Source organism: Dichomitus squalens, assembly GCF_000275845.1.
Source record: "Dichomitus squalens LYAD-421 SS1 unplaced genomic scaffold DICSQscaffold_39, whole genome shotgun sequence".
In the NCBI taxonomy this organism is placed as follows: Eukaryota; Fungi; Basidiomycota; class Agaricomycetes; order Polyporales; family Polyporaceae; genus Dichomitus; species Dichomitus squalens.
In genome coordinates this window covers 192,359-218,950 of record NW_006766921.1, presented here as the reverse complement: position 1 = coordinate 218,950, position 26,592 = coordinate 192,359, and the positions used below count along the sequence as shown (strand labels likewise).

Below are 26,592 nucleotides of genomic sequence, written 5' to 3'. Positions count from 1 at the left end.
AGCTGCATGCCAAAGATAGAGATATATTGGAGAAGAAATGAGTGTTAGGAGAGGGGGGTATACAGGGCTGACCCCATTGTTCGGACGATTCTCCGCGCAGAAGGTCACGAATCGTCACGCTTGCCGAGCCCTGCCGGCCTTCGGGAATGTCCGTCATCCAACTTGATGAGCCTTAGCCGAGCAGCCTAACCAGGTCGGAGAGTGAAAATGTGGCTGCACTGTCACGCCCTCGAGGGCCAAGTCTTGTTTCTCCCATTTGTGCACCAGTGAAGGCTTCGGAGAATTGAGTCCTGGGTATCATGGGTGTGTATGAGTACGTCTGAGAAACATGAAAGGAAGCGCCCGAGGAGGAGCTCGGAGCGAGACTCATCAAGTTTGAATAGGGATGAGTTGCACCACTTCCTCCTGCAAGATCGCCGCAGTGACTCTGTGAATAAATTTGGTTCTTTTTTCTGCTTGTTTGGAATGAACTCGCGCACCTATTTGCCGGCTTGCAGCTTTATCGGGTGGAAAATGAGGGAGACATGGTCCTTTGTCCGAACACTAGGGTCTGTCCGAACACTGGGGTCGCGATAGTAGAGATTTAGAAAGGGGGGTCGGACCCCCCTCCTAGATTTTGACGTCCGTATCCTAAATTTCATCAGCGGAGTTCAGATCTGGTGTCGGCAACACTGCCCCTTGCCCAAATCGGTCTGTTTAGAGATTTACGGACGTCCGTAGAGCCGTAGATAGCTTATGGAAAGTCATCCACTATGCTCATAGACGAAGCTGGAGGATCGGAAACGACCCAGCACTTCTCACATCACGTGCCGTCCAAGTTGCTTAACTATATTTACGTAAGTAACACCGTCAGCCTTCCTTCATACAGGCTACAGGTGGCAAAGGTCGCATTCATATCTGCTCAGGTGAGTCGCTAATCTGACTCGAGTTGCGGTACTTGACTCATTTCGTCTGGGGAAAAAACCCTTCGTTCTAGTCGTACCCGTTCAGGAGGCAATGTGCCATGGCAGCTGACCGCCAATTCGTTGGTGAACAGATGAGAAGCGAAATCGTGGCGGTGTCTTTTGAATCCTTCATTGAGCATTATGCTCCTTTCCAGCCCTCCAGTGTGGTCGTTGACAACTGTGTCGAGCAATTACGCGCGGATGGCCTCGTCATGCCTACGACCGCAGGCGTGGATCGGTTCGCCGGATTTCAGGAGTCGCCATCGCGAAAGTACATATCGAAGAAAGTTGCATATGGCCACCTGTCCGCTATATGCCGTAGCATTTCTCAGGTCGTCGTGGAAGACAGAGTGGTCAGTTGTTCCTTGGTCCAAGAACCCGACTCCACGACCGGTTCGCAAAATTTGGAGGCGTCTCACGCGATAGATGGGTATGTCAAGCCCGTTACCTCGACGGTGCCATCGCCAAATTCCCCCGAGGAGGAATGGGAGGGTATTGTTGATATTGCCGTCAATTGTGAATGGATGCTGCCGGAGAGCGACGATGAGCCCGTGCTACGTAACGGTTATGCCATTCAGAGTCGTTTGGACGCAGTGTCCGCTGCTCTTCACGAGATGAACAATGACCCCCGACGGACGCATATGTACAGTGTGCGTGCAGCCTTTTGACTTGCTCACCAAGACATGCAATCTTACAATCTGCCCAGGTGACCATCGAAGATGAAGCGATGTGTCTCTGGTACTGGTCACGGTCCCATTCAGCAAAGTCGGAAGCAGTCGATATCACAAAAGTGCGCGCGTTTGCGGTTGTTGACACGCGTCGATACACTGACACTTCGTAGGATGTACGTTCAACTATACGCGGCCTCGTTTCCTTCTTATTTGCAAGCACGCCAGAACTTGGTTACGATGAGACCGTCCAACGCCGCTTCGACCCGGCGCTGGGAGGCTATTGCCACATCTTCTGCGTCGGAGACAGTTACTTCAAGGTGCTTCGCAGCATCGCTGAGCATGTAGGTCCCTGCACTATAGCGGGGCCCTCTACGCGGGTCTTCGAGGTCGTCAATGTCCCTAGTTTCGACAATATCACCGCCACTACGGAATCAGTTGCATCGCCTATGGTCTTGAAGGACGTGTGGCTCGACATTGAGGCGAAACCCGAGAAGCAGATCCAGAACACCATTTTCGGAAGACTCCAGGACGTCGCGCACAGGCTGCAGGACGGTCAAGACCTGCCTCAACTTACCGGTTTGGATGGTGCCGAAAAAGAACTCCTCCGCAACGCTCTCCGTGATGAGACATACAGGGACTACTTCCTTACCATCGACTGCGACACGCAAGGAGTGCAGTCAAAGTCACTTGCCCCTGGCACATGGCGCAAAGATGATGTTTTCACTTTCTGGGACTCTTCATTCTGGGACTCTTCATCGGATAGGAGTCGGTCACTTTATGTCACGCCTCCGCCTCATAGAGCCCGTTCCTTCTCGACATGGCGGTCCTTCGTTGCCAAGCGCCAGTATCGCGTTGTGTTCAAGGAAGTCTGCCAGGCGCTGCACCGTGTGGGTGATTCCGCGACCGTCTTCAAAGCTATGAAGGACTGCCTCCTTGGTAAGAGGTCCAGGATGTCGCGTATCGTCCAAAGTTGATGCATACTTCGATGCGCAGCCGTTTAGCTTCTGTTCCTTGCCGGCTGGGTCCACCGCGACATCAGCTCCGGAAACTTGCTCTGGAATCCCAACTCGAAGAGGGGCATCCTGAGCGACCTCGAATATGCCAAGGAGTTCAACGCTGAAGGCACTGGCAGTTCTGACCCGAAGACTGTATGTACTGCTTTTGTCCGGTGGCTTTTGCGACCGGCTGATTTGGTATGCATATCTAGGGCACTCCGGCGTTCATGGCGTCAGAAAACATAAGCCAAAGGCTCATCCTGTTCTCCAATCCCGACCTCAGCTCAGAGGATAAGAAGGACGCTGGGCGAAAGCCCATCATTCACAACTTTCAGCACGACCTCGAGTCCTTCTTCTGGCTCCTCCTCTGGATACTCACTACACGCATCTCCACGCGCACCCCCGACCTGGTGTCCTATACGAATCGGCTGTTCCTAGTCGATGGACTTTCCAACCTGTGGCCGGGCAGAGTCACACCGTTTCGAGAGAGGACGATCGGCTCCGAAGTCGAAGACCTCCTTCCCGACGACATGAAGGTCTTCGCAGACCGTATACATATCTTGAACCAAGCGTTGTGTGATGCGTCCATCAAAAAGCACCTCGATTTCGGTAACGTTGCTAGCTATGTCCACCTGTATGGCGCAGTGCGGGAGGCATTGAACTTCTGTGTGGCAAAGTCCGATCTGGTGAAGCTCGCAGCAAGGAAGGGAGAAGCCGTTACGAAGATTCTGAAGCGCAAGCGAATGGACTCCACGTAGCCTGTCCGCGCGTCACCACACCGCGCATCCTTGGCCGCACGTGCTAGCAACGATCGGGTGTAACCAGTGCGTTCCCTTGGGTCAGTGGGTTCCGGGCTATATCTACGCTCTCCAGTTAGTTGACTATCGATCCACAGCCGCCTCTCCCCCCCTTTAACTCGATCACGTCTTAGATGCCTGTTGTGGACCGTCTCGTTCTTTGCCGCCGTCGTGGCGACTGTGGACTCTCATCTATGGCCCGTTGATGTGGACTCCCGCTCCTGCGCAGCGCTGACCAGGAGGCAGCTATGAATCCCATGTACATCACTCTCTTCTGACCGTAAAGCATTCCTTGTCGCCGTATAAGTGTCCGGCTCGCCATATCTCAGTTTGCGATGCGAGCAGCCACTTGGGGTGCAAACGCACTCTCCTCCTGCCGAGCACTCATGGCCATCTATAACGCCAACTGGTACTGAGCACCGACGGTCGTCCTGTCACCCTTCGTCTCTTCACTCCGCTTGAGTCTGCTGCGCTCAGAAAATGCTTGCGCTGCATGTCTCCTGTTCTCGTCCATCTCCTCAAATTGGCTCCTTGCAAACAAAAAGGTGGCGGGGCACATGAGAGTGGTTCCTGGACCTAATCAAACGACTCGTAGATTGCAGAATAAGTACAGGATGACAAACAACTAATGCTCTCGATATACTATAAAACAAATTACGGGGCCTAGGAATGGGGGGATGAGTGGGAAACAAGGTTGGTACGCTGTACAAGTGTGAAGAGTACGCAGTACAAATGTCAGGGTAGGTGCGGAGCAGGAGAGAGTGCAAGCAACAAGCGACATGGAAAGACGAGGCTAGATGTGAAAGGATTTCTTGGTTGGTGTTGTATAGTGCACGGATCAGAAAGCGAGAAGAGCGAGTTATGTGACGAAACACCTGTTGGATGCGGATGTTGCAAAATACAATTGCGCGATGCTTGTAATATATTCGAGGAGGAGAGGATCCCGGAATGCATGAAGGTCCGCAGCGGCGGTCCGATGAGACGATGGAGCCCGGGAGGATACTAAACAGGGTTCATAGCAGGCCGGCATAGGTATAATCCCGCACGCGTCGGGATGGCGCGCGGGGGGTGATTATGGGAGCGATACGAGACCAAAGGAGCGACGAGATATGCATACGTTCTTGTTTTCGTTGACGAGACGACCACTTGCGGAAGTCACGAAGGGCCGACCAGGACCTGAAACCGCTTCACATACCATATGCGAACGACTGGCGCTGGTAAGGATCAGCGACGCCGACGGGGAACGCACTGCCGTACGACGACACGCCAGAGAACACGCCAGCTTGGGTGTGGGGAGGAGTGAGCCCGGGGCTGTGGTTGTTTGAGCCTTGCATCACGTAGCTGTCGATCGAATGGGTCTGGAGGCCGGCGTGGAGAGGAGCCGCGTGCAGGCCTGGGCCACCCTGCAGCCCGTAGAGGCCATTCTGCGCGGTGTACACGTCCGCCAAGGCACCGGCCTGGAGGTGGGACATATGGCGGCCCCCGTTGTGGGCATGTCCCATTCCCATGCCCTGATTGCCGAGGGACATGTTGACGAGCGCCTGCTGGTTGTGATGGTAGCCTCCACCGCCGAACGCATCACTGTGCTCGCGCTGGAGCTTGTTCTGGATCCGTTTGCCATAAGGAGTGTTGCGGATCAAAGGAAGGACAGGACGGATGCCCTCGACGAGCAAGGCGCGCTGGCTGGGCTCGGCGTAGTCGAGCGCGGTCTGCGATACCCACGATCAGCACACCCTGCACTGCGGGAAAGGGCGCATCAGGGGAGGCCATACCTGCACACAGTAATTGCCATAGGAATCCCTCAACAGTTTCTCCAGGCGGGTTCGGTTCAGAAGCTCTCCAATCAGCATCTTGCGCGTGCTATGCTCAGCGACGCGGATACACTGTATATGGAAATGTCGCTCTGATGAGACAAGGATAGATAAGTCCACATTAGGACTCCACGCACCTTCTCGATCACGTTCGAGCTGAACTTCTGGACAGATAAGGCGCACACATTGCCGGCGAACTGGCGGATAACGCCGTCGCTGAAGCGGTTGTCGTTCAAATCTAGGATGTATTGGACCACCTGGCACGTTGAGCGACATCAGTATCAGAACTGCACAGAAGCCGACCGCAGGCCGAGCAATGAGCATGAGCACGCTTACATAGTTGCCGTAAGGATCCTGCACGAGGGTGAGCGCGTTGTACGTGATCTCGTTCACGAGCTGGACACGTTGGTGTTCCGAGGCGTGGTCGATGCAGCGCTGGAGCACGCAGCAGCCATGGCGGTGAGTGGCGACCTCGACGCAGTTGGCCGCGACGGCGTTGTAAATGAACTATGAACCCCAATCGCATCAGTGCGCGCCCTCATAAGAGAGATGAATAGCGAGCATGCCTGGTTATCCTCGGGCGCAAGCTTGTTTAGGCACTTCTGGATGACGTGGTTCCCGTTGAGGTCCTTAATGAGCACGACGACGTGCAAGCTCAAAGCCAGGATGATGGAATGGATCTGGACATCACCAAGGTCAGTCTACGGAGTTTACCGGTAAGTAGTACGAGCATAGATTGACTGGAGCGACACCCACCTGCCTGCGGGTGGAGAGGAAATCGATCATCTTCTGAACGGCCCGAGTGCCGTGCATATTCAGCGAGATGTTGACGAGGTCCTGCGCGACGGATTCGCAGATGACGTTCCGCTGCTCGTCCGTGGAGTACTCCAAGAGCTTCTGACAAAGGTAGTTGCCGAAAGGATCTATGAAACGCGGTGAGCGAAGTGATCTCCGTGCGTACCCTATGCAACGTACCCGTCATGAGATCCGCGAAGTGACCGAAGGTCTCGCGGAAGATCATGTCTCGGTGTTCCGGAACACCCTCCTCCAGCTTCTTCTGGAGGTAGCGGCAGCCGTGCTGGTCCTTGCAGAGCTGCGGGATCTCACCAACAAGATCCTCTAGACGCGTACCCGCGAAGCGGTTGACTACATAGTACACATGAATACGACGCTGACGATGACACAAGTGAGGACTTACACTCCCTGTCGATATCCCCACGCTTGTGCTTAGGCCCGTGCAAGCCGTTCATCTTCCCGTCCGCAGCGCCGTTCGGGCGTCCGTTCATGTTGAAGCCGTACTTCGCCCCGTTGTGGTGGTACAGCGCCGTCGAGCCTGTAGCACCGACGCCACCGGCACCGCGACCGGCTGCTTCAAATCCGTACGAGTTGTAGCGCCCTCCCTCGATGCCACCGGGGAGCCCATACGCGCCATCGCCGCCGTACTGTTGTGGTTGGTGATTTAACGTGAGGATCAAGATCTGAAACACGGCGCTCGAAGGACCTCCACTCACCTCGTCGATTCCGGATTGGATGGAGTTGAAGCTCAGCGGACTGCCATCGTATTGCCCAGAGGGCATACGTGACAACGACGGATTAAGCTCGCTGTCCTCACTGAGCTGGCGGGACATCTGCGCGCTCAGGATGCCGTTGATGTTGTGCGGGTCACCAGAGAGCGGCGTGCCAGGAGCCTTCGCAAGGTGCCCAGCAGAGTTGGGCATGCCAGGAAGCGGCGTCGCGGGGACAGAACGAGCCGAAGTAATGGAGGAAAGCGTGTCACCGAGGCTCAACGGCGAACCGCGGCGAGACGAGAGGCCCTGCGCAAGGCCTTGGGACACCTGCTGCAAGAGAGGTGTCGTGGTGCCAGACATAGTACCGTTAGCCTTCACACCAGAGATGTCGCCCAAGCCAGGAGACAAGGACATAGCCGGGTTCGTCACGGTGCGGCGATCCGTACGGCCCAAGCCTTCGGGGACACGACCACTGCCACTGAATTGCGGCCACTCAGAGGACTTCTGCGGAAGGGGAACGATGTGCGACACGGACAAGAAACGCAGCATGCCAAGTAACGAAAGGAATAGCTCAGCAAGCGAGTAGAGGCCGAAGCAAAGGCATCAGCTCAAACGACGAACCTTGTTGGCATAGCCGTTCGAGTACTTATCCTCGTCCGAAGTGGGAAGGTGACGCATCGCATCTATAACAGATGAGCCAGTGATTCAGGAAGGAAGATGGCGTACATACTGTGCATCTCCTGATCCAGCTGCTCATCCAACATCATCCCCGCGTTGTACGCATGCGCGTAGTCGTTAGCGAACCTTCCGCTGCTCGAGCGGAGGATGGACTGCGGGACTGCGCCCGAGGGCGTAGAGATACCCTCGGCACGCTTACCAGCGAGGGACAGGCCCTGCAAATGACCCGCGAGCTCCTCGTCGTGCTCGCTCGCCGAAGTTCGGCGACTGGCAGGCATGCTCTTGGCTCCTCCGGGACGCGCAAAGGACTGGTTGCCGGACGGCAACTCCGGAGAATGGTTGACAGAAGGGGCGTAAGTAACGGACTTGCGCTTGTCGGCCTTGCCAACGGCCTGGGACAAGACGTCCGGGTCCACGACCGAGCGCGAAAGGCTCGACGGGTAGGTCGGGGAGTGGTCGTCGCTCAGGACAGCGTTGACACGCGGAGGAGTGGTAGGCGCCGACACCGCGAGATGCTGAGGAGCCTCGATGGGAATGTTAAGCAACTCCCGGGCTTGCTGCTGCTCGAGGACGCGCATTTGATCCTCGAACATCTTGCGCTGAAGAGCGCGTTGACGCTCGTGCTCCATGCGCTTGAGAGACCGCTGATGTTTGCCGAGAGACAGCAAGTCAGCTTACGCGAACACAACACCCTGGGCCACGAGGTAAGAAACCTACAGCAGACACGTCCGAAATATTACCACCGAGCCTCGCAGCCTGCAGATGAGGTAACGGAACGGGCAAGGGGTCAGCGGACTTCCGGAGGGTCGGAGACGTGACTGAAAACTCGGACGCACCGAATCCGCGAGGTCCAGGAACGCAGGCGGGCTCTGAATCCTGTCGTCGGCATTCTGACGGGTCTCGGTGGGGGAGATAGAGGCACCCAAGGTAGTACTCATAGCGAAGGACGGGGAATACTTTTGCTCGAAAGTGATCGAAAGGAACAGATTGAGCAGAACGGTTAGAGTAGTGAGCGAGTTAAGCCTAATTGCACAAGGGTAATCCTGCGCGGGTCGACCGGCGAAGTTGTGAGTGCTCTGAAGGGCTGGGGGAGGACGGTGATGGGGACACACCTGCCAGCTGGTTTTTAGCCCGTCTATAACGACTATGTTGGTACAATGTATCGGGAGTGCTACTGGGGGTGCGGGTGAGAACGAGGGCGTAGGCTCGGGTGTGTAGGACGCACGCTGGGGCGAATTTTGACAGCAGAGGAGGATGAGAGCGGACGGAGGAGTATTAGCGGTGTACAGGGGGTCCTTACTGGGGGTCCTTACTGGGGAAGAGCAAGCAACTCTAAATGCAACGCTCGGCGGACAGGCCCCCGATTTTAAACCTCCGACTACCACCACCGCCGAGCCGTTAGCGCCCCTTGAAACCCCCATCAAGCCTTCACTTTTTGCCGTCTGCTTTGCCTTTCCGCCCCGCTAAAACACTATTCTATTCCTCAGCCTTTCACACCCGCCATCTTCTCGCTCTCAGCGCCATCCTTCTCGCCCCAATTGCCCTGCAGATCCCCGTCTCGCCTCTCCAAGACAGACGCTCATCTGCTCCCCGAAAAGGAGATTCCCGATGACAGACAAGCGCCCCCCGCCGCTCTTGCACGTATTCGGCTCCTCATCTTCTTATCCGAGTCTAGCTCCTGTACCAAAAGCTTCAACATACCGTACTACACCCTGAACTCTCTTTGACCGCGCCTGTGCTCTGCAGCACACAGATGGCAATCCGCTTGTGCACCGTCCACCCAGATCCGCGGCATTCTAACCCCACCGTACGCTGCGCACGCGTAACAAATGGCTTGCACAATCTGCGCAGAACCGACGGCCGTCATCCCCACGCGTTCTCATGCACGCACACAACCCAGATCTCCACCCTTACGATCCTTGCGTGCTTTGCATAAATCTCTTTCTCGCGCCTCGCAACGCCCGCCGCAATTTTCCGCACACTCGAGGCGCGCGGCTCACCCGGCCCTCCGTCGCCAGACTTCGCGAACGTACGACTCTGAGCGTGCCGCGTGAAGAGCAGGTGCAGGAAGCCCCCGACATGGGAGCTCAGCACCAAAACAAGCACATCCTGCTCTCGTCCGACGCGTCTTGTACGTCGCCGCCAATGCTGCTGAGCAATGCATGCCCTCACGGCGCACGCTCACGTACGAGAGGTACTGTATCACGGTGTTGACGCCTGAGGTCCGACTGCGAGCGACTCGTCCCAATCTAGCCCATCCCGCGGCGCGACACAGTCCTCTGCCTCGGCTCCTACACTTCAAAAGCGTTTTGATGCTCCGTTTTACTGCCCAACAGCCCAGCTGCGCTTCGCTACCATAGAGACATCCGTACCGGTCCTTTGCCCCGCACGCCGGCTCCTTCACAGAACAGAAGAAGGATCAATCCTAATACATACCTCTGACAATGATTCTTGTCACAGGTGGCGCACAAACCGTCCACGAACAAGAATATGCAAGACATGGTGACCTAAACCGGAGGGCTCCAGCAGTAGTCGTCGTCTCAATCTCCGTAGGAGACCCTGGCCGTGAAACAAGCCCTGACATAATCGTTCAGCCTAGAAGCGGGCAGCTGGGGGGTTGCGCCACACATTACGCTTTTGCTTCCGCGCACGCTATGTGTCCGCTTCCATTAAGCGAACAACCGGGCCCTGAGCGATATGACTTTGATCACGCCCTTGGTATGAGGGCGTCAGCTAGGTTGCCGGGAGCACCCGAGCAGGAATTGTTTCCTTGTCACTGGTCGCCGCCACCCGGTACATCGTTACGTCGGATCGTTCAATGGTGCGGTCGTGTATACCATTAGGATCCCTGTTGTTTGTAGTGAGCATATGGAGCCAATTCACCCTTAGCTGAATGCTGACTCATCGTCTGAGAGGACAACGAACGTTGACTGGACTACTTGTAAAGCACAACACGAATATAGTAGCGGCATGAACACAAAGGTGTGTAAAGAGCGTATGTCTACGGACCAGACAAGGAAGATTTGAGAGATAGAGTATGTGCGGCTGCGCCGCATCCAGTGTTCGCAACTTCCCTCGCGTAAGGCGATCGGCAAGGCCAATCGCGGCGCAAAGGTTAACAGGACAAGCCAAGCATGCCCTGCTAGCTCAGGACCAAAGGCGGCGACTGCACCACGGGGTCGTCAACGACCTTCTCCCGCCCGTTGGCCACCCCGCCCTTCGCATTCGACTTGGCCTTTGGGGGGTGCCCACGGGACGGCTCGCAGAAAGGCTCCGCAATCGCCTTTCCCTCAACCACCTCTTCCTCATCGTCGATCTCCGCGGGGCCGACGCCCCGGATCGTTCTCCGGTCATCTTCGTCATCAACCCCCTCACCATCGCCGTCGGCAGCCTCGCCCTGCGCGGCACTTCCATCCGCGTCAGCCGTGTCAAGCGACGCCTGCGCCTCCGAGTCGGGCGTCTCCGCCACGGCCTTCACTGACGGCTTCTGACTGGCGGTGGATCGCCCACGCAACGTCAGGAAGCCGGTGAACGGCGCGAGGTCGAAGTATGCACGCGACTTGCGCGGGATCGGAGTCGACTTCGTTGGGGTCGTTGTCCCACTCGCTGGTGGGGTGCTGCTCCTGCTGGCAGTCGTCCCATCCTCCGATGGCCCCGATGGAGCATGCTTGTCAACGGAGGCGCCTTCTTCAGCATCGGTTCCTGACGTCGGCTCGGAGGAGAGTGAAGATTTCGCCGGTACAGCCGACTCGGATTGCAGGGACGAGATCGATACCGACGAGGAGGCGACACGATGACCACTGCAGATGGGACATGGCATGAGTGTGAGAAGAAGAGGACATAGCGACGTAACACCAATCAGAAGCTTACGGGATGCTGCGTTGCTCATTGTCTGTGAGTGTCAGAAGCAGGTTCTTCAGGTTCGGCAGAGTATGGCGCATGTCCAATGCACGCAGATTGCGCTCACTCATGAGCTAATCGCGGGTATGCCAGGGAGTTAGCGGAGCGCGCTCAAAGCTAAGTGGCGCTCACCATCTCAATGTCCTTGTTGAGTAGGAACACTCCATACTCGAAACGGTATGTGTCGACACCCTTCGAGAAGAGGGGAAAACTGTCATGGCGCGACTTAACAATGGCAAACAGGCGAGGAACAAACAGGTACAACGCTTACTTCCTCGGTCCAACCATGGCAGAAATGCCGTCCTTGATCATACTCCGGCTACCCACACATGTCACTGGATAAAGAAGCCTGTGTCCCATGTAGGCAGCCAAGAGCTGAACGAGCTGCGCGGCGAAGCCTAACGCTGTTGCCACGCTGTCTTCTGTCACGTCTTTGGATGCCGGCAGGGACAGCGGCGGGGCAGGGTCGGTAGCTGCAACAGGGATAGGGAGAGGTACATTTAGGATGGAGAAAAGCAGGTCCGGAGGGGAGACAAGGTCTATGGGGTATATGAACGAGACGATGGATATCAAGTTGCTGCGCATAATCGGGAGAAGGTTGCGCAAAGACGATAGCCGAGCTCTAGACAGCATACTGATCAGTTGGCAAGGAAATAGCGGATAGTTCGCTCACATACCGCTCCTCAGCAATGATCTCTTCCGTCCTTGCCCCCTCTTTGAGGTCCGCCTCGTGCAGACGGTGTGCTTCCTTGAGTATTGCACGTCGCCGTCGCAAGTCCTCACGTCGAGCAGTTATGCGCTTGCGCACTGACATCGAGAGCTTCAGAGGTAGGATAGGGGCAATAAAACCTGGATACTGACATTCTTCTGCATCCCGGTCGACTTTTAATCTCTCCTCATTGAGATCATGCACCCATGCTGCTCGTTCGGAGACCTCCCGAGCCTAAGATAGCACGGGTCAGAAGTATTGTCGGATAAGTCTCGGAAGCATTCGCAACAAGCGATTCTGGCACAAGCCGTCTGCCGAACAATATGCAACGCTTACAAGGATGCGTGCTTCGTTATGGACGACAGCCCTGTCGATTTGACGAACCACCTCGTTTAAGGATTGTTGAGTATCCAGTATCACCGACTGAAGATTGATCAGCCTGAACGCAAGTCAGTAACAGCACCTCCGGGCGCAGTAGCGTTTGCTTGACGTACTTGAGCAAATCCTGCCAATTCGCGGATTTGACCGCACGCTTCCGTCGGAAGTGAGTCGTGCTCGTTCCATCAAGCTCGCTAATCGTCGGACTAGCGGGTATATCGTCCAAGCTGCCATCGAGTCGTGGGGTTCGCAACCCCATCTCTCCTGCCGTCCCTCTCATTTTATGTACTCCCGTCTCGGGATCCGAATTGTAGCCGACATTCGGAGATGGCGCCCGAGACGGCGAGTGCGATTGTAGTGAGCGGGCAGGTAGGTAGAGAGTCTCGCCAGACGATAGCGATATCAGCAACGTATTCGATGGGAGATGAGAAGGGTTTGCAGCAAGCTAAAAGGGCACAGCGATCAGGAGACGCGCAGGAGGAAAGGGGTCGTCAAGCTTACATCTTGCGGCAAAGGCTTCAACTGGTCCAAAACGACCTTCCACGACTCCAAGACCTTCCACTGAGTCCTGTTGGAGCCATCCACCTGCTTCTCCTTCCCTTTGCCCTTCGTATCCGCAGGCCTCCCTGAATGGATGCTATCCGACGCGCGAAAAGTGCTCCCTCCCTCCTGGTCCATTCGACCCCAAATGTCTACTCGCATTTTCGCACCACTCAAACGAGTCCCAGGTGCGAACTCGTGGCGGCTGAGCTGAAAGACCGGATTGATCGAAGGCCAGTGAATTGGGGAAATATAGTCAGGAACAGGCAGAGCCTCGTCCTGAGCGGCGGATAGAGTCACAGCCTGTAGCGAGCTTTGGGATACCTCTAAGGAACCCGGTGTAGGACATGTGGTCGAGAGAGCGGCAGGGAAGGGCGCCTTGTGACGCGAAGGGGTTGCTGGGGAATTAGAAGTCTTGCTATTAAGCAGCGAAACGGACGCAGACTTCCCATGGGTGCTAAGTACGCTCTTGACGGAAGGGGCTAAAGGAGAAGGAGAATGTGGAGTGGGTGTGGCCGGAGACCGTGCAGTCGCGGAAGGATTCGAGGATCCTACGGTAACGCGTCTAGCCATTGTCTTGACTGACGAGCTACTCTTCATCGAAGCTTTGTTCTTCACCAGTAGAGACGGACTATTGGGCCGCGAGGGAGACGGCGAAGGGAGCTGCGCACGCTCACCACTAGGAGTGCCTGCCCTTCCATGATCGGTGTCAGAATCGTTCGAGAGCAAAGTAACGGTGACAAAGGTCTCCACGAGACGTGATTGTAATATCTTCTCCAAGCTCTTCTGAGATGTATCTCGGAGTAATCCTGGGAAGAAGGCAGAAGAAGAGGTGCCGAGGTCGCCGGACAGCGCCGACACGGAGGACGCGGCTTGATGAGAATGGGTGGACGCGATGGACAGCGCACGGGCGCGGTGAGCAGGGCGCACGGACGATGTGGACCCGATGTTCGACGACTGTCTCGTGAGTTTGGGACTCGACGAACCCACAGAGGTGGAGGTGGGTATGCTAGCTCTGGAGGACGACCGCCTACGCAAGGTGGGCTCACCAGAATAGTTTAGACTCCCTGATACGCCATCTTCTTCACTCCGAGGAACGGAGTGAATGGAGCTAGCGGTCGATACACGTCGTCCGCGTTTCCTCCCCACGGTCACATCAAGGTCGTCTGACAAGCGTCCATGCGGAGTGAACTGAGGTTGTGCGGATGGTTTAGTGAGAGCGGAAGCCAAGGCATCGCGAACGGGGAATGGGGTTAGGTTGCGGACTTGGATTGAAGTTATGTGTCGAATGCGACGCTGCTCCGACAGTTGACCGTTGGACGATGAACAACTTGAAATGGTAGAACAGAGCTCACCGACAGAGTGGGTGCCGGATAAGCGGCTACCTCATCATTGCTACCATTCCATGACGAAAGCTTGGTTGTTGGCATATTCGATGGTGGTCAGAGTAAGTTACCAGAGCGTAAGGACAGAAAGCCAGGGAAGACTCAAGCAGGTATGACGGTAGAGCACTACTCTATGCAGAAGAGCATAGAGCAGATGTATAACAATGATCGGTAGCAGTAAGGGCAAGCGTTGACTTTCCAGAGTTCACCAGACCTTTCGCCACCGTCGTGTAGGCTGTGGAGGTCGTTGGTGCGAAGCCAGGGGTTCTTGCAGACATGGAACGGGGAGAGTTGCGATGCGCGTGAATTTCGAGCAATTCGCCTGTCGCGCGCTGCGTCACGGTACGCGCGCTGGGGCCTCGCGCGTTGTCCGCTACCGCTACGGTACTCTCCTTCGTCTCTCACTCTCATGCCACCCAAGCCACGCCCAGTCCGCAAGCCCTCCACAAGTTCTGGCAATCCCGCTACCGCACCAGGAGCTGTCAAAGATGCGAGTGCAGCAAGCGCCTCGATGCCGCCACCGCCTGACCCAGGTCCGCCGCTCGGGATACTGGTACCAGAGATTACTGCACTTTCGTCATGTCTCCAGGTAATAGACCACTCAAGGCATCCGTGCACGTCTCCCAAGGCTAACTTACTCCTCGCGTAGACGGCCGTGATCAAGACGGGGCAAATTTACGGTTTCTATACGGACGTGAAGAGACTGTACGCACGACCAAAGTACTTCTCAATCCTTTGCTAAGTAATGCCATAGCGGCATCCAGCAGTATGCACCCAAACCTCCGCGTTCACTTACATCGGCGTTGGGGAGGGAGATAGTCAAGTACGACCAGCTCTGCGACGCCATGGAATCCCACCTAGTTCGTAACCACCTCGATTTTGTTCTCCCGCTGTATTAATCTCCTTCAAGCTCCGCGCTATAACCGTCCTTCAACGCGACCTCGCGCGCGAAGAGCAGCGAATCAAGGCGGAAGAAGAAGCGGCTGCCGCCGCAATCCCTAAACCACCCTCCCCGAGCCCTATGCCGGCTCCCACCCCGGCCGGCTCCCCCACTCAGACCCAGATCGAACCCCTGCCCGACGGCAATCTACGCCCACGTCTGTCTGGCGTTGGCGTCAACGTCGCACGACGCCAGTCAACTATCTCACTTTCTTCCTTGTCTCGCCCCACGGCCCCGCATAAGCTCGACCTTTCCGCGTCCGCTCTGCGCATCCTCCCAGACGAGATGATCCCAAGCGGACTCTCCTCTCCGGTCACGCTCGCCCCTAGATCTGCTCGTGCCCCATCTCTCCCGCCAGAGCTCGTCATGCTAGGCGACCCCACGGGCCGATCCGTGGATATCGACCTGACGCTAGACAACGACATGGACATGACGGGACCCAGCGCCTCCGGCTCACACATACGGAGCATGCTGCACGTCGATCCTACGGCTGGTAGCTCCGCGGACAAGCCCATCGAGCTTGACTTGGACATGGATATGGACGTGCAATTCTTTGCGGACGACCCTGACGCCGGAGCGGAGGGCGCGAATGCGAGCATGTTCGGGCCTGCGCCCATATCTGGCTCCGACCAGCACGCGCATATAATCAAGCCGAAGCAGGAGGAGCAGCTTGATCTGGACTTGCTTGGATCTTTCCAGTCTGTCCAGTCTACCGGGGACGACATGTTCGCGCCTTTCGGGAATTCTACGCCCGGTGGCATACCTACGTCTTCAGCAGCTTCGACATCTGGTGCGCAGAAAGCACCACTTGGGGCGCCTTCTCCAGGGACAATCTTGGCTGATTTGACGGGGACGTCACGAGCGGGGGATGGGTCGGGGGTATCTACGTCCGGGCAGGAAGGCTCATTTGATTTCGATATGTCAACATTCGACTCCAACTTCCTCGCCGGACAGGGTGGAGGAGACATAGACATGTCGGGCATGGACGACATTTTCAACCTGGGAGTCAATCCTGCTGATTCTAGCACAGACGGGGGAGCCCCCGGCGGTAGCGGAACATCTTAGCAACTTCTTGCCATGTACTTCGTCCCACGGGACTTACTAGTCAATCTGCTGCAGTGCACCATACAGTATTACATTGTTATAGCACTAGCAATTGAACCATACTGAGCAGTGAGGATGACAACAGGGACGTCGTTTAGTATGATATGCGGTTACACAAACAACGCTGTGGCCACAACCCACGCGTCAGGAAAGAGAGACATTACGAGCACAGCTTCACGTATACAACCATTAGTACTTACGTAACTCGACGTGAGATAGCGAACAACGTCCTCGAGCCCGGGGCCTCCAGCTGGAACCCTCGGTCATCGTCGTGCCAAGGCGCGTACCATTGCTGGCCTGAACCGATTCACGAGCGACCACCCTTCTTCTTCTTGTTCACGACCTTGAAGCCTCCCCATTCATTCTGCGCGGGCTTCGGCTGGGTCTTGACGACATCCGCAATGGAGATAGGCTTGGCGGCGCTAGACGCAGATGCACCCTTCGGTCGCGAAGTCGCATCCGCTTTGCGCTTGCTAACGAACTCGGCAGCAAACCGACGGCCATCAAGGGTGGTGCTGCTGGCGTAGATGAGGTCGGAGATGATCTCTACCGTGATCGGGTCGGGGTCCAGAGGGAACGAGAGTAGCATAGACGTGAGTTCCTCAACTGGAGGAGCAATAGGGAAGGTGAGCTGGGAACAATGGTCAACAACCACAAGGCTACGCACGATTGACTGAATTGTTCAAGCCCTTCAATGAGTCACCCAGCCACTTCAAGAACTCGAGCGAGGGCCCCAGCGTCGAAGCGCTCTCGTCCCGAGACGGCGTAGACTTGACAGCGACAGCAACAGGACGAGCGGCAGTAGCAGTCGTCGGGCGAGACATGCTACTGGACGGGGCCACAACAACAGAGACCGTAGGCACCACCTTCGCAGATGCAGCAGGGGTAGCCACGGGACGGGCAGTTCCAGCAGGCGTAGCCGCAGCGACCTTCCCGCTCGCGCCCACAGTCGTCCACGCACCACCGCTCGGCGGAGTAGCAGCAGCGGGCTATGACACAATCAGCGACTGAGGCCCAGGGAGATGCCTTGGCATTTTGTACTCACCTTAGTCGTCGTATCGACGTGAGCCCTACGAGCAGCGGCCGCCACCGTTTCTTTCTCTTTCTCCCTCGCCTGCTTCCTCTTCCGCTCTTCCTCCTCTTGGATCTCCTTCATCGTCTTCTTCGCCACTGGAACCTTGGCGGCGTTCGTCCACACAACAGGAGCAGCAGGGGCCGGCGCAGATCCGCTGAACGGTGACGCCACAGGGCTTTCCTTCACGCTGGTCGGACGGGCGCCCGCCTGCGAGGTCGGCAAGCCCCACGAAGTGGTGAATGGCTGGAAGTCTTCGGATTGCGAACTCACACGAGCAGCACGTTCAGCACGCTCACGTTCGCGCTGCTCAGCCTTGCGAGCCTCGAGCTTCTTCGCCTCGGCTTCCTGAATTTCGCGCAAAGTAAGTGCGGCACCCTGTTTCTTCTTGTCGTCGTCGATCGCCCACGGTGCCTTGGGCTCGGCTTGAGGTGGGGGCGAAGGGGGTTTCGCAGGTGCTGCAGGAGCTGGGGGAGGGGGAGCAACCTTGGATGCAGGAGACGCAGTCGGTGCAGTCTGAGCAGTGGACTTGCGCCGAGGCTTCTGGGGTGCAACATCGGTAGGCCAGGGAGCGGAAGGTGCGGCGACTGGTGTCGACGCATCAGGTTGAGGTTGGGCCTGAGGTTCTGCTGCCGGCGCCGATTCGCGCTCGGGTGCGAGAGCTGGCTCACCTGCCGCAGGCCGAGGGGACTGACGTTGAAGATCTGCTTGACGCTGCTGCTCATTGTGTTGACCCAGGTTCGCGATAGTAAGGCTTGCAGTCGGCGCTCCCCATGAGTCGTTTTGAACAGGTTGAGCAGGCGCCCGCCAGGCAGACTGATCATTCTGCACGGGCATTTGCGGGGCGCGTCCAAATGCGTGGGAGGGCGCGACTGGTGAGGATATGAAGGTGTTGCTCGAGGTTGGATGATTGGCATCGAAAGGCCCCGGACGGCGAGTGAAGGCAGGAACGTCGTGAGTTTGCCATGGCGACTGACCGTTCACGAACCCTGGGCTCTGAGCAAACTGCTGCTGGTGCTGCGGCATGTATGGTATCGACTGGCGGTCAGGTGTTATAGAATGCAAGGATCGGTTGTCCTGGCCCGCAAATTGCGAGAGAGGGGTCTGAGGGAACGCCGCCGGGGCATGAGAGATGAAAGGAGAGGAGTGATTCGAGAAGGAGCCGCCTATCCCTACGCTCTGTTGGAGCTCATCCTGAGGTGGCCGACCGAACGGATCCCGGTTCAGTACCCGGGACGGAGTACCATGGTTCGCATGAATCCCACCAATTGGTCCGAACTCGGTACCGCCGTTCAAGGCAGACGAGCCGCCCAGGCCGTTCAGGGCACCGGACTCCTGGACAATTCTCTGCCGGAAAGTACTCTCGGTGAAGACGCCGGGGCTATCCGGTCCTATATGACGATTCATTGGAGAAAGAGAACTGAGCAAGACCGCCTGAGTACGTACCACTAAAACTGAGACCATCGGCTCCAGGAGTACGACCGATGCCATACCGAGTCCCTAGCACAGGTTCCATAGGCTCGTTCAGCGTAGCTCGGCGCTGCCCAGGAGTACCAATAGCAGCAGCTCCAGGAGTAGCGAAAGGCATGCGAGATTGTTCGAGCTGATCGAAGCCGATCTGAGCGCCATGGCGGTTCTCAAATATGCTTGGATCAGGAGAGCCATTCACGAAGCGACCGCCGATGGAAGAAGACGGCGAGTCTGACGCGTTGGAGCCATTTTGCAAATAAGAGTCTAGAGTCGAGCTCCTGATAGACCGTGTGGGTACAGGCTGGTAGGGCGAGTTCTGGTCCCGTTCGGGAATCGCGCGATCGACAACGTTTTCCAAAGGACGAGACAAGCCAGGCGGTGTGACAGCGAGTGCGAGAGGCGACAAAAACACAGGTTGGCCCTCGCCAACACGAAGGATCAACTCTCCGACAGGAGTCCAGTTGGTGTCCAGATGGGTGCGTTTCATGAGCAGAGTAGGCTGGAAGTATCCCTCGTTATACCAACGTTGCATGATATCGGCTTTGAACGGTCCTGCAGGTGATAGCGTATGAGGTAACTTAGATGATTACCGAACTCTCAGCAACAACCCACCTTGTATATTTCCTTGGGGATCAAGGTAAGACCACTCGATAGCAGAAAGATCTCCGATAGCAGGGTTCGGCTGATTGGCCTGCGGTTGAGCGTCCTGCTGCCCGGAAATCGATATGCTCCCTAACTGCTCATTCACCATTTCTACCCCGTTCGGAGTACCATTACCGTTGACCGCATGAGATGTAGCTCCAGAGGGATCTTTCGCTTGATCAGAAGCTCCAAGAGCGTCCTCTTCTTCCTCCTTGATGTCCGGATCCTTCGAGTCTCCATCTGTCTCCTTGTCGCCCTTCCCTCCAACCTTCGGCACATTTTCGGACGTCCTCCTGCGAGCCGACCACGTATCGCTTAGGACACCATCGAACGCAGGTCTGACACGAGGCGAAGGCAAGCCGCCCTCCCGAGGAGACGCGAGTGCGCCCTGCATGTTAGACAGAGAGAGTTTCCGGGGAAGGCTCAACGGTGCTTGATCTTCAAGCTCGCCCGATCAGCTCGCACTCTTCCGTGACGCAGACTGCATGGACGTCACCTGTGCTGTCCCCCCTTCTTCTCCCCATCAAGCTTCCGATGCGCTCCCGCATAGGGCTGCCAGCACCGGAAGCAACGTGGTTCAGCTTCGGCCGCTCCCCCAGCCCAGACGTGTTGAGGGGCGATAAGAAATCCGTCGACTGGCGTCGGCGCACTTCCGAGTTGAGAGGGCCCGCGAATAGCTAACCCAGAGGACCCATGCGACCATCCACACGACACCCGACATCCCCGGCAAACCCAAGAAAAAGGAAGGAGAGATTCAGTGCCACCGACCTCCCCCACCGCACGCATCCACACGCGCGCCGGACGTACAAAAAATTGCGCACCTTCTTCTCAGCTTCGCTCATCTCCTTGAGCCCGACCGGCTCGTACCCTACTTCCCGCACGATCCCCTCCCAGCGCTCGACCTCGAGCCCGAGCCCGCCGCGGCCCCCTCCCTCTTTGTAGATCCTGAGCATCTCTTCCTTAGAATAGCGGAAAGGGTGCGCGACATCGCGGCCCTCCGGGGGCGGGTTGCTCGCAGGGGTGACGAGCGCAGAATACGTCGAGTTCCCGGGCGGCGCCGGGGACGATGTGAGCGGTGGGGAGGGCGCAGGCCGCGAGGAGCCCTGTTTGGTGCGCATCCACTCAGGACCGAAGTGCATAGTTGTGGCAGTCATTTTGCTAGTAGATATGGGAGCGAAGTTCCAGAGGGTGGGCTCGCGAGCGGGATGTTGGGAGTGTGCACTGTATAGCGTGCGGAGGGTGCAGACACAGTGGCAGCAGATATACAAAAAGGAAAAGCCGCAGGCTTCAGACCAGGCCAGCCCTCCGCCGGCCAATCAGCGCTTCCCTCAGGGCCGGCAGCGCTGGCGCTCGTCCACACGCGCAATGTGCCCCGTTTATTGCCACACGTTTCTTAACACGATGTGCGACGGCTACAGTCTTCTTGAGCCCGACTGTGACATGGCTGGCGGCATACGCACGCTCAAACCACCCAATACATCGTGCGATAGAGTAAACGACTAATTTTACAGCGTCCATCGACACCGGTCCCCACCGGAGGTCAAGAGTATATCCTCCACTCCCTTGTAGGGACGGCTGATAATACGCATCAGAACAATGACCGCGCAGCAGCAACAGCAGCAATAACAACATACCTTGCAGCTTCCTGGCTGTTGGTATCAGGAAGAAGAGGACGGAAAGCACGCCAAAGGTTATGCACAACGCAGAAACGATGTAGTAGCCGTCCTGCTCGGTGATGCACTCCCCTCCGACTTTTTGACAAGCAGCCCTTCCGTGGTCAGAGACACATTCTTGCGCTACCCATCGCAATCAGCTGATCTTGACATGCGATACATGGCAGAACATTGAGCATACCTTTGACAGAGAGGCTAGCACCGTCTATTTTACATGTCGCGATGCTGAAGTAGTCCACTCCTACGATGTCGTTGAACACATCAGCTCCGTCTGGGGGAGAGGGGGGGGCTGTGTTGACAACACATACCCTTGAGGACAAAATAACGGGGCCAAGTACCGCCTAGATTGGTGAACGTGTTCAACAGCTAGCATGCGGTCAGCACATCAATCACGATGGTGGACTTCGGAAGGCGCCTACAGTCATATATGTCCCACCAACCACAGGATCAGATATCCGGGTGTGGAACGCGGACATGCCACCGAATTGGATCGTGCTCGCGAACGACTGCGCGATCGTCAGCAGCACAAGGGAAACAAAGAAACCGGTCGTGATCGGCGGCTTAGGGAACCAGTAAACCATCAGAGTAGCAAGGAGCGTCAGACCCAGTCGAGGCCAGAAAGCGTATATCCAAGCTCGCAGAGGCTTGTCGCCTCGCGACCATTTGCCAGCGAGCCAGCCACCGATGATTTCGAAGGGGAAGTCGATGAGCACCGTGATGGCAAGATCTTCTCTTCCGAGGCCCTTCTCGACCATCTTGAGCTGTGTAGCGGCGTCGCTCGCTTGCCAACCAATTTTTGCGAGCAAGTGAACGCCGAGCAGAACTTGTACATCTGAAGGGAAGCCGTCAGTCACTGGGACTCCAGGACAAGAGAAAAGGTGCACGGACGTCGTAGCTTGCATATTTCCCACATGGTGACGTATACGGCCTTGATGCCAATATCCTCGGAGGTTTCTTTATCCTATTCAGGTAGACACGATGAGGACACTAGAGCGTCACGATTGGTTCTGTTCCGAACCGACACGAACCTCCTTGATAAAGAATAGCCAGATCGTAACTGCGAAGGACATAAACGCGCAGAAGAAGAGGTAAGAGCCCAGAGACAGTCTTGGGATACCCCATTTTTTGCTATGACCTTGTCAGTCAAGCATAGTCAATCGAGGACGCCGAACATGACCTACGCAAAATCTTCGCTGTTAAGCGCAAGGAATACCGTGTATGATAGAAGGTAGCCGGTGTTCAGACCAATGGTCTGACATGTGGAGGCATACGCCAGATTATCCTCCGAAAGGAGGGTCAGAGCCCAACCTGAAACAGTGTAAACGCCAGCTACGTGGTCCGCCCCTGCTAGTGCTTACCATCTACAGCGATATCTACAGCGCAGAGTCAATGCCATAATTTCAGCAACATAACGTGACGGTAACCCACCTTGCGTTGCGGAGAAGAAGACGAGCGACGTAAACGCGAAACTGAGCGCGTATAGGTGCTGACCAGGCTAGGTAGGGATCCTGCCTGAGCATGGAAGGAGGCGAAGAGCAGACGCGCGCTACCACTCACGTTTGCCATGAGTTCCTCGGCCTTGTACGATATTACAAGCATTGTAGTGCCAATTATGAGTTGCATAGGTATGATCCATGATTTGCGACGACCGACGGAGCGGATGAAGACAGAGTCTACGATGGGTGACCAGAAGAGCTTGAGGGAATACGGGTAGCCGGATAGCGAGAATACAGCGAGTTCAGAGTAGGATAGATGCTCTCGGAGAATAAATGGCACGGATCCCAGGGCAAGACCTAGCTGTGAGCGCGCTTTCTGTCAGAGCGCGTTGCAGAGGTATGGTATGCTGCCACACTCACTGGGAATCCTTGAATCAAGTCTTCGGTATGGTGACGCGTCAGCACACAGCGGATCCAGGCGAGGAAGATGGCTACGCACAAAGAATAATGAGCAGAACCACCGCCTGCTTGTCGCGTGCAGAGAAGGGTCGCTTCCCGTCAGCCTGGGCGAGGTACTCCTGCTCCTCCTCTATGGTCAAGTCGGCGGCGGCGGCACGACGCTCCTCTTCGCCTAGCAAGCTCAGCTCCACCTCGTCTACATCGTCCGGGGTGCGTCCACCATGACCGTGGGGTCGACGTGCAGTAGCGGGGGTCCTCGGAGTGCGTGGCACGATCTCTATGCTTTCCAGCGAGGTGGCGACGGCTCGAGGGTTCATGGGATCAGAGTCGACGGTGGCCGCGCCGTTTTTCTTGGCCGGGCGGCGTCGAGGTTTAGGATTCGAGGTAGAGGAGTGAGAAGTCATGCAACGAGAGGTGTGTGCGACACAGCAGGTCGGCAAATATGGCTCAGCTGGTTCTTCGCGACCTTCCACGATTTCGGCTATGCGTATGCGCCTCTCCGCGCTCCCCTCCGCGATCACCGCACGGCGTCTATGTGCTTCCTATCGTCCAGTTGCCGCATCTGGAAACTCGGCATCATGTGCACTGCCACCCTGCTCTTGACCCACAAAAATCATTACTCATCAAGCATCATCCCGTGCGCGCAGGCTCTCCAGACTGATACACAGGCCGTGGTTAACAGCATCCGCTTCCACCGACGAGGGAGGTCACGACTTATCCGTGGCTTCACCTCAACTTCCCCGTCTTCATCAACGGAGACCGCTACGGCGTAGCGTAGACTTGTTGGCATGCCATCTAACGATAGTGTCACGAGCCGCTCCGCGTCCACAGGCGCACCGTCGAAACCAACGGGAGCAAAACTCGCGAGAAAACGACCGCCATGGGCACTGCACTGGAGAAGCTCGATGTGGTTCATCACTTTGGGTACTGTGCCCGATTGCATACATATACAAATGACCTTGGGCTAACCTGCGTTCGATGATACGCAGCTGTGGGAATAGGTTTGCAGCGCAGCGCTCCTATCCCTCGCACCCCACGACTGACGCCACATATGCTGCAGGAGTAACGACTGATATCTTGGTATATTCAATGATTGTGCCAGTACTCCCTTTTCGTCTCCAAGATCTCGGATATGCGGACGTATCCGGTCTCGTTGGCTGGCTGTTGTTTGCCTATGCACGTTGAATCCCATTCAAGTCTCAGCTCGATCCAACAGCTGACAGGCTCTCACCAGTCCGCAGCTATAGTCATTTGTGAGCTTATGGACCTGTGATCCGTCAGAATGGCCATTCTCGTTTCTGACGCTTTCCCACAGCAACCCCTTTCATTGCTTACCTCTCAGAACGGTTCAAGAACAGGAGGGTACCTCTGCTGTGCGGTCTCGTCGCCCTCATCGGGTCGCAAATCATGCTCATGGAAGCGCCGACGTACTGGGTCATGGCTCTCGCACGAGTCTTGCAAGGAATCAGTGGGTCCGTGATCTGGGTAGTCGGTCTGGCCCTTGTGTAGGTACTTCCCTTTGCTTGCCACATTGACCTGACCCCACTAACAAGTTGCCCCAGCTGCGACACGGTCCCAGAAGCTGTCGTTGGTAGTGCGTTCACGTCCTCCACTATATGCGCCCTTTCTTAACTGACCCGAGGCTGCAACGTCAGAGCAACTGGGATTCGTCATGATAGGAATGTCCCTTGGGTAACGTCGCAGGGATTTTGTGGTGTCACGGACCCTCGTTGACTTCTGGCTCAGCTTCCTGGTCGGTCCACCAGTCGCGGGTGCCCTAGACAACCGCTTTGGCTTCCGTGGGCCGTTCATATTCGGAGTCATCGTCACGAGCATCGAGTTCATATGGCGGCTGCTCATCATCGAGCGTAAGGATGCAGTTCAATGGGACGCCTCGCTCGGCTCTTTGGTCGAGAGTAGTAACGCCGCACGGGAGCGCGTAGTCGCATACGGAGCGACGACCGAGGCGCGCAAAAGCGAAGAGCGCACATCTGAGGTCCCAACCCAAACAGTCAGCGAGAATGGCGCTGTCGTCGCTGAAGCTGCCAGCCGCGTATGCGCAGCCCTTCCGGCTGCAACCGATGTCGAATTTCAAGCGCAACTGTCTATCCTGGGCTTACTTCTCACATTAATCAAGTCGTCGAGAGCAATGGCTCCAGTGTTGCTGACTTTGGCATATGGGTCCGTCCGCCGTCTAACACATTTTCGGCCGGGAAAGTCCTTACGCGCAAGGCACAGAGTTGTTATGACAAGTCAGGAGCCTGCACTCCCCTTATATCTGCATTCCGCATACAGTTTTGGCGTATCAAAGGTCGGTCTTATATACATCGCAGCCGTAGTTCCGTCGTTTATATGTGAGCGTCTCCCGCTCTATGGCCTCCTCTCATACGGCTCACTCCGGACTGTCTAGCATCGCCCTTGGCTGGTTGGTACGCCGATCACAGTGGGACGGTCACGAGCACTCTCATTTGCCTCCTCTGCTCCCTCCCTTTCTGGATCCTGATCGCCTTCAAGGGCAACGTCGCGTACTTTATCGCGATGTTCGCCTTCCTCAGTACGTCTGCTCCATATAGCTTCTCAAGCAATTCCTCGCCGCCGCTCGTTTACGCGTTATGACGTATACTCCACCATGTAGACTTCTTCGTAGCCGCTCTAGTATCCCCAATCACGGCGGAGCTGGCCGCTGTCACTCGAAGTCTCGAAGGCGTTGGATGTGAGTGATCGGAGTCTCGGTGACGCTATACAGTGCACGCCAAATGAGCTCACGGGACATCGCCGCAGATGGCCACGTCTATGGTGCCTTCAATATGGCGTACGGGGTAGGCTCCGCAGGTTCGTGGCTTCTGTTCATAGAATTATTGGAACCCCATCTTGATCCTGCCAGTGTATAGTGGGGCCCGTCATCGGTGGTCAAGTACGTTTACGTAACGGCCTTCGTGCGCATTCAAGCTCACATCTTCCCATCGTTAGTTGTATGATCACGTTCCAAGGGGATGGATGGCGATCTGCCTTTTTGACGCGGGATTGGTCGTCATCTGCACGTTCATTACAGTATGCTTCTTCGGCGACCCTACAGCACTGAGAAGCATTTCGACCTATCTTCGCACTCGCCGGAGATGGAGCGAACAACGCAATGGAATGACAGCGGCATGAGGAGATATAGATAGTTTGGACAACACCTTAAAGAGAACCTCCGCTTTAACAGTGGATCAAGACACAATTATGTCATAATGTAGAGCGAGTGAGACGTGCGGCGCAGAATGTGGGAATTGATAGAATCAACTGGATGGCGTGCGCCTGATTGACGTGTATGCGTGAGAGCAGAGCAGTCGGGGATATATGGCTACATAGCTGTCTTGTTGGTATGCGAGTAATATAACGAATCCAAGCGGTGCGGTATAGATGGACCAATAGTACAACATATGCGTGGACAGTGGGTGTGATGGTGGATCCGTCAAACTTGAGGGATATCTTAGCAGA

At 56.3% G+C, this 26,592-nt stretch overlaps 7 protein-coding genes across 7 annotated transcripts; 3 read left to right on the top strand and 4 right to left on the bottom strand.

Annotated features, from left to right (window-relative positions):
• Positions 1–1,156: 1,156 nt before the first annotated feature.
• DICSQDRAFT_172982 (uncharacterized protein) lies at positions 1,157–3,368 on the top strand (the record flags this gene model as incomplete). Its single annotated transcript, XM_007368768.1, has 5 exons — positions 1,157–1,594; positions 1,651–1,734; positions 1,786–2,502; positions 2,617–2,763; positions 2,823–3,368. 5 exons carry the CDS (start codon positions 1,157–1,159, stop codon positions 3,366–3,368), a joined length of 1,932 nt encoding a protein of 643 aa, XP_007368830.1.
• Positions 3,369–4,594: 1,226 nt separating this feature from the next.
• Positions 4,595–8,342, bottom strand: DICSQDRAFT_149111 (ARM repeat-containing protein; the record flags this gene model as incomplete). The annotated part of the gene is made up of 13 exons (XM_007368767.1): positions 4,595–5,116; positions 5,180–5,290; positions 5,356–5,475; positions 5,555–5,725; positions 5,785–5,919; positions 5,975–6,141; positions 6,194–6,364; positions 6,417–6,660; positions 6,730–7,230; positions 7,348–7,409; positions 7,457–8,048; positions 8,122–8,160; positions 8,241–8,342. 13 exons carry the CDS (start codon positions 8,340–8,342, stop codon positions 4,595–4,597), a joined length of 2,937 nt encoding a protein of 978 aa, XP_007368829.1.
• Positions 8,343–10,053: 1,711 nt separating this feature from the next.
• Positions 10,054–14,361, bottom strand: DICSQDRAFT_156787 (uncharacterized protein; the record flags this gene model as incomplete). The annotated part of the gene is made up of 11 exons (XM_007368766.1): positions 10,054–10,252; positions 10,306–11,204; positions 11,275–11,378; positions 11,437–11,515; positions 11,576–11,926; positions 11,982–12,111; positions 12,166–12,247; positions 12,350–12,452; positions 12,508–12,836; positions 12,893–14,227; positions 14,287–14,361. The coding sequence occupies 10 exons, from the start codon at positions 14,359–14,361 to the stop codon at positions 10,547–10,549; spliced, it is 3,246 nt and encodes a 1,081-aa protein (XP_007368828.1). The 3' UTR covers positions 10,054–10,252; positions 10,306–10,546.
• Positions 14,362–14,725: 364 nt separating this feature from the next.
• Positions 14,726–16,321, top strand: DICSQDRAFT_172979 (uncharacterized protein; the record flags this gene model as incomplete). Its single annotated transcript, XM_007368765.1, has 4 exons — positions 14,726–14,905; positions 14,966–15,021; positions 15,071–15,176; positions 15,227–16,321. The coding sequence occupies 4 exons, from the start codon at positions 14,726–14,728 to the stop codon at positions 16,319–16,321; spliced, it is 1,437 nt and encodes a 478-aa protein (XP_007368827.1).
• A 346-nt stretch (positions 16,322–16,667) lies between these two features.
• DICSQDRAFT_67097 (uncharacterized protein) lies at positions 16,668–20,698 on the bottom strand (the record flags this gene model as incomplete). The annotated part of the gene is made up of 7 exons (XM_007368764.1): positions 16,668–16,966; positions 17,028–17,349; positions 17,406–18,852; positions 18,875–19,454; positions 19,515–19,982; positions 20,041–20,221; positions 20,366–20,698. The coding sequence occupies 7 exons, from the start codon at positions 20,696–20,698 to the stop codon at positions 16,668–16,670; spliced, it is 3,630 nt and encodes a 1,209-aa protein (XP_007368826.1).
• Positions 20,699–20,791: 93 nt separating this feature from the next.
• Positions 20,792–23,564, bottom strand: DICSQDRAFT_139397 (MFS general substrate transporter). The gene is made up of 13 exons (XM_007368763.1): positions 23,153–23,564; positions 23,074–23,093; positions 22,775–23,014; positions 22,646–22,712; positions 22,576–22,590; positions 22,399–22,525; positions 22,246–22,345; positions 22,106–22,178; positions 21,637–22,049; positions 21,526–21,583; positions 21,399–21,458; positions 21,179–21,340; positions 20,792–21,119 (listed from the first exon to the last, which is right to left on the bottom strand). The coding sequence occupies exons 1-13, from the start codon at positions 23,514–23,516 to the stop codon at positions 21,085–21,087; spliced, it is 1,734 nt and encodes a 577-aa protein (XP_007368825.1). The 5' UTR covers positions 23,517–23,564; the 3' UTR covers positions 20,792–21,084.
• A 336-nt stretch (positions 23,565–23,900) lies between these two features.
• DICSQDRAFT_110200 (MFS general substrate transporter) lies at positions 23,901–26,492 on the top strand (the record flags this gene model as incomplete). The annotated part of the gene is made up of 14 exons (XM_007368762.1): positions 23,901–24,036; positions 24,102–24,113; positions 24,173–24,288; positions 24,347–24,365; positions 24,428–24,617; positions 24,675–24,706; positions 24,768–24,804; positions 24,859–25,293; positions 25,351–25,466; positions 25,523–25,666; positions 25,748–25,825; positions 25,894–25,944; positions 26,004–26,026; positions 26,083–26,492. The coding sequence occupies 14 exons, from the start codon at positions 23,901–23,903 to the stop codon at positions 26,263–26,265; spliced, it is 1,572 nt and encodes a 523-aa protein (XP_007368824.1). The 3' UTR covers positions 26,266–26,492.
• Between the last annotated feature and the right edge of the window lie 100 nt (positions 26,493–26,592).

Excerpts from the sequence above, each read along its gene's own strand:
- DICSQDRAFT_139397 (XM_007368763.1), bottom strand. The coding sequence starts at position 23,516 with ATGACTTCTCACTCCTCTACCTCGAATCCTAAACCTCGACGCCGCCCG. Across the intron at positions 22,713-22,774 it reads CCGAGGAACTCATGGCAAAC|CCTGGTCAGCACCTATACGC; the intron begins GTGAGTGGTAGC and ends ATCCCTACCTAG. Across the intron at positions 21,120-21,178 it reads AACAGCCAGGAAGCTGCAAG|CCGTCCCTACAAGGGAGTGG; the intron begins GTATGTTGTTAT and ends GCGTATTATCAG.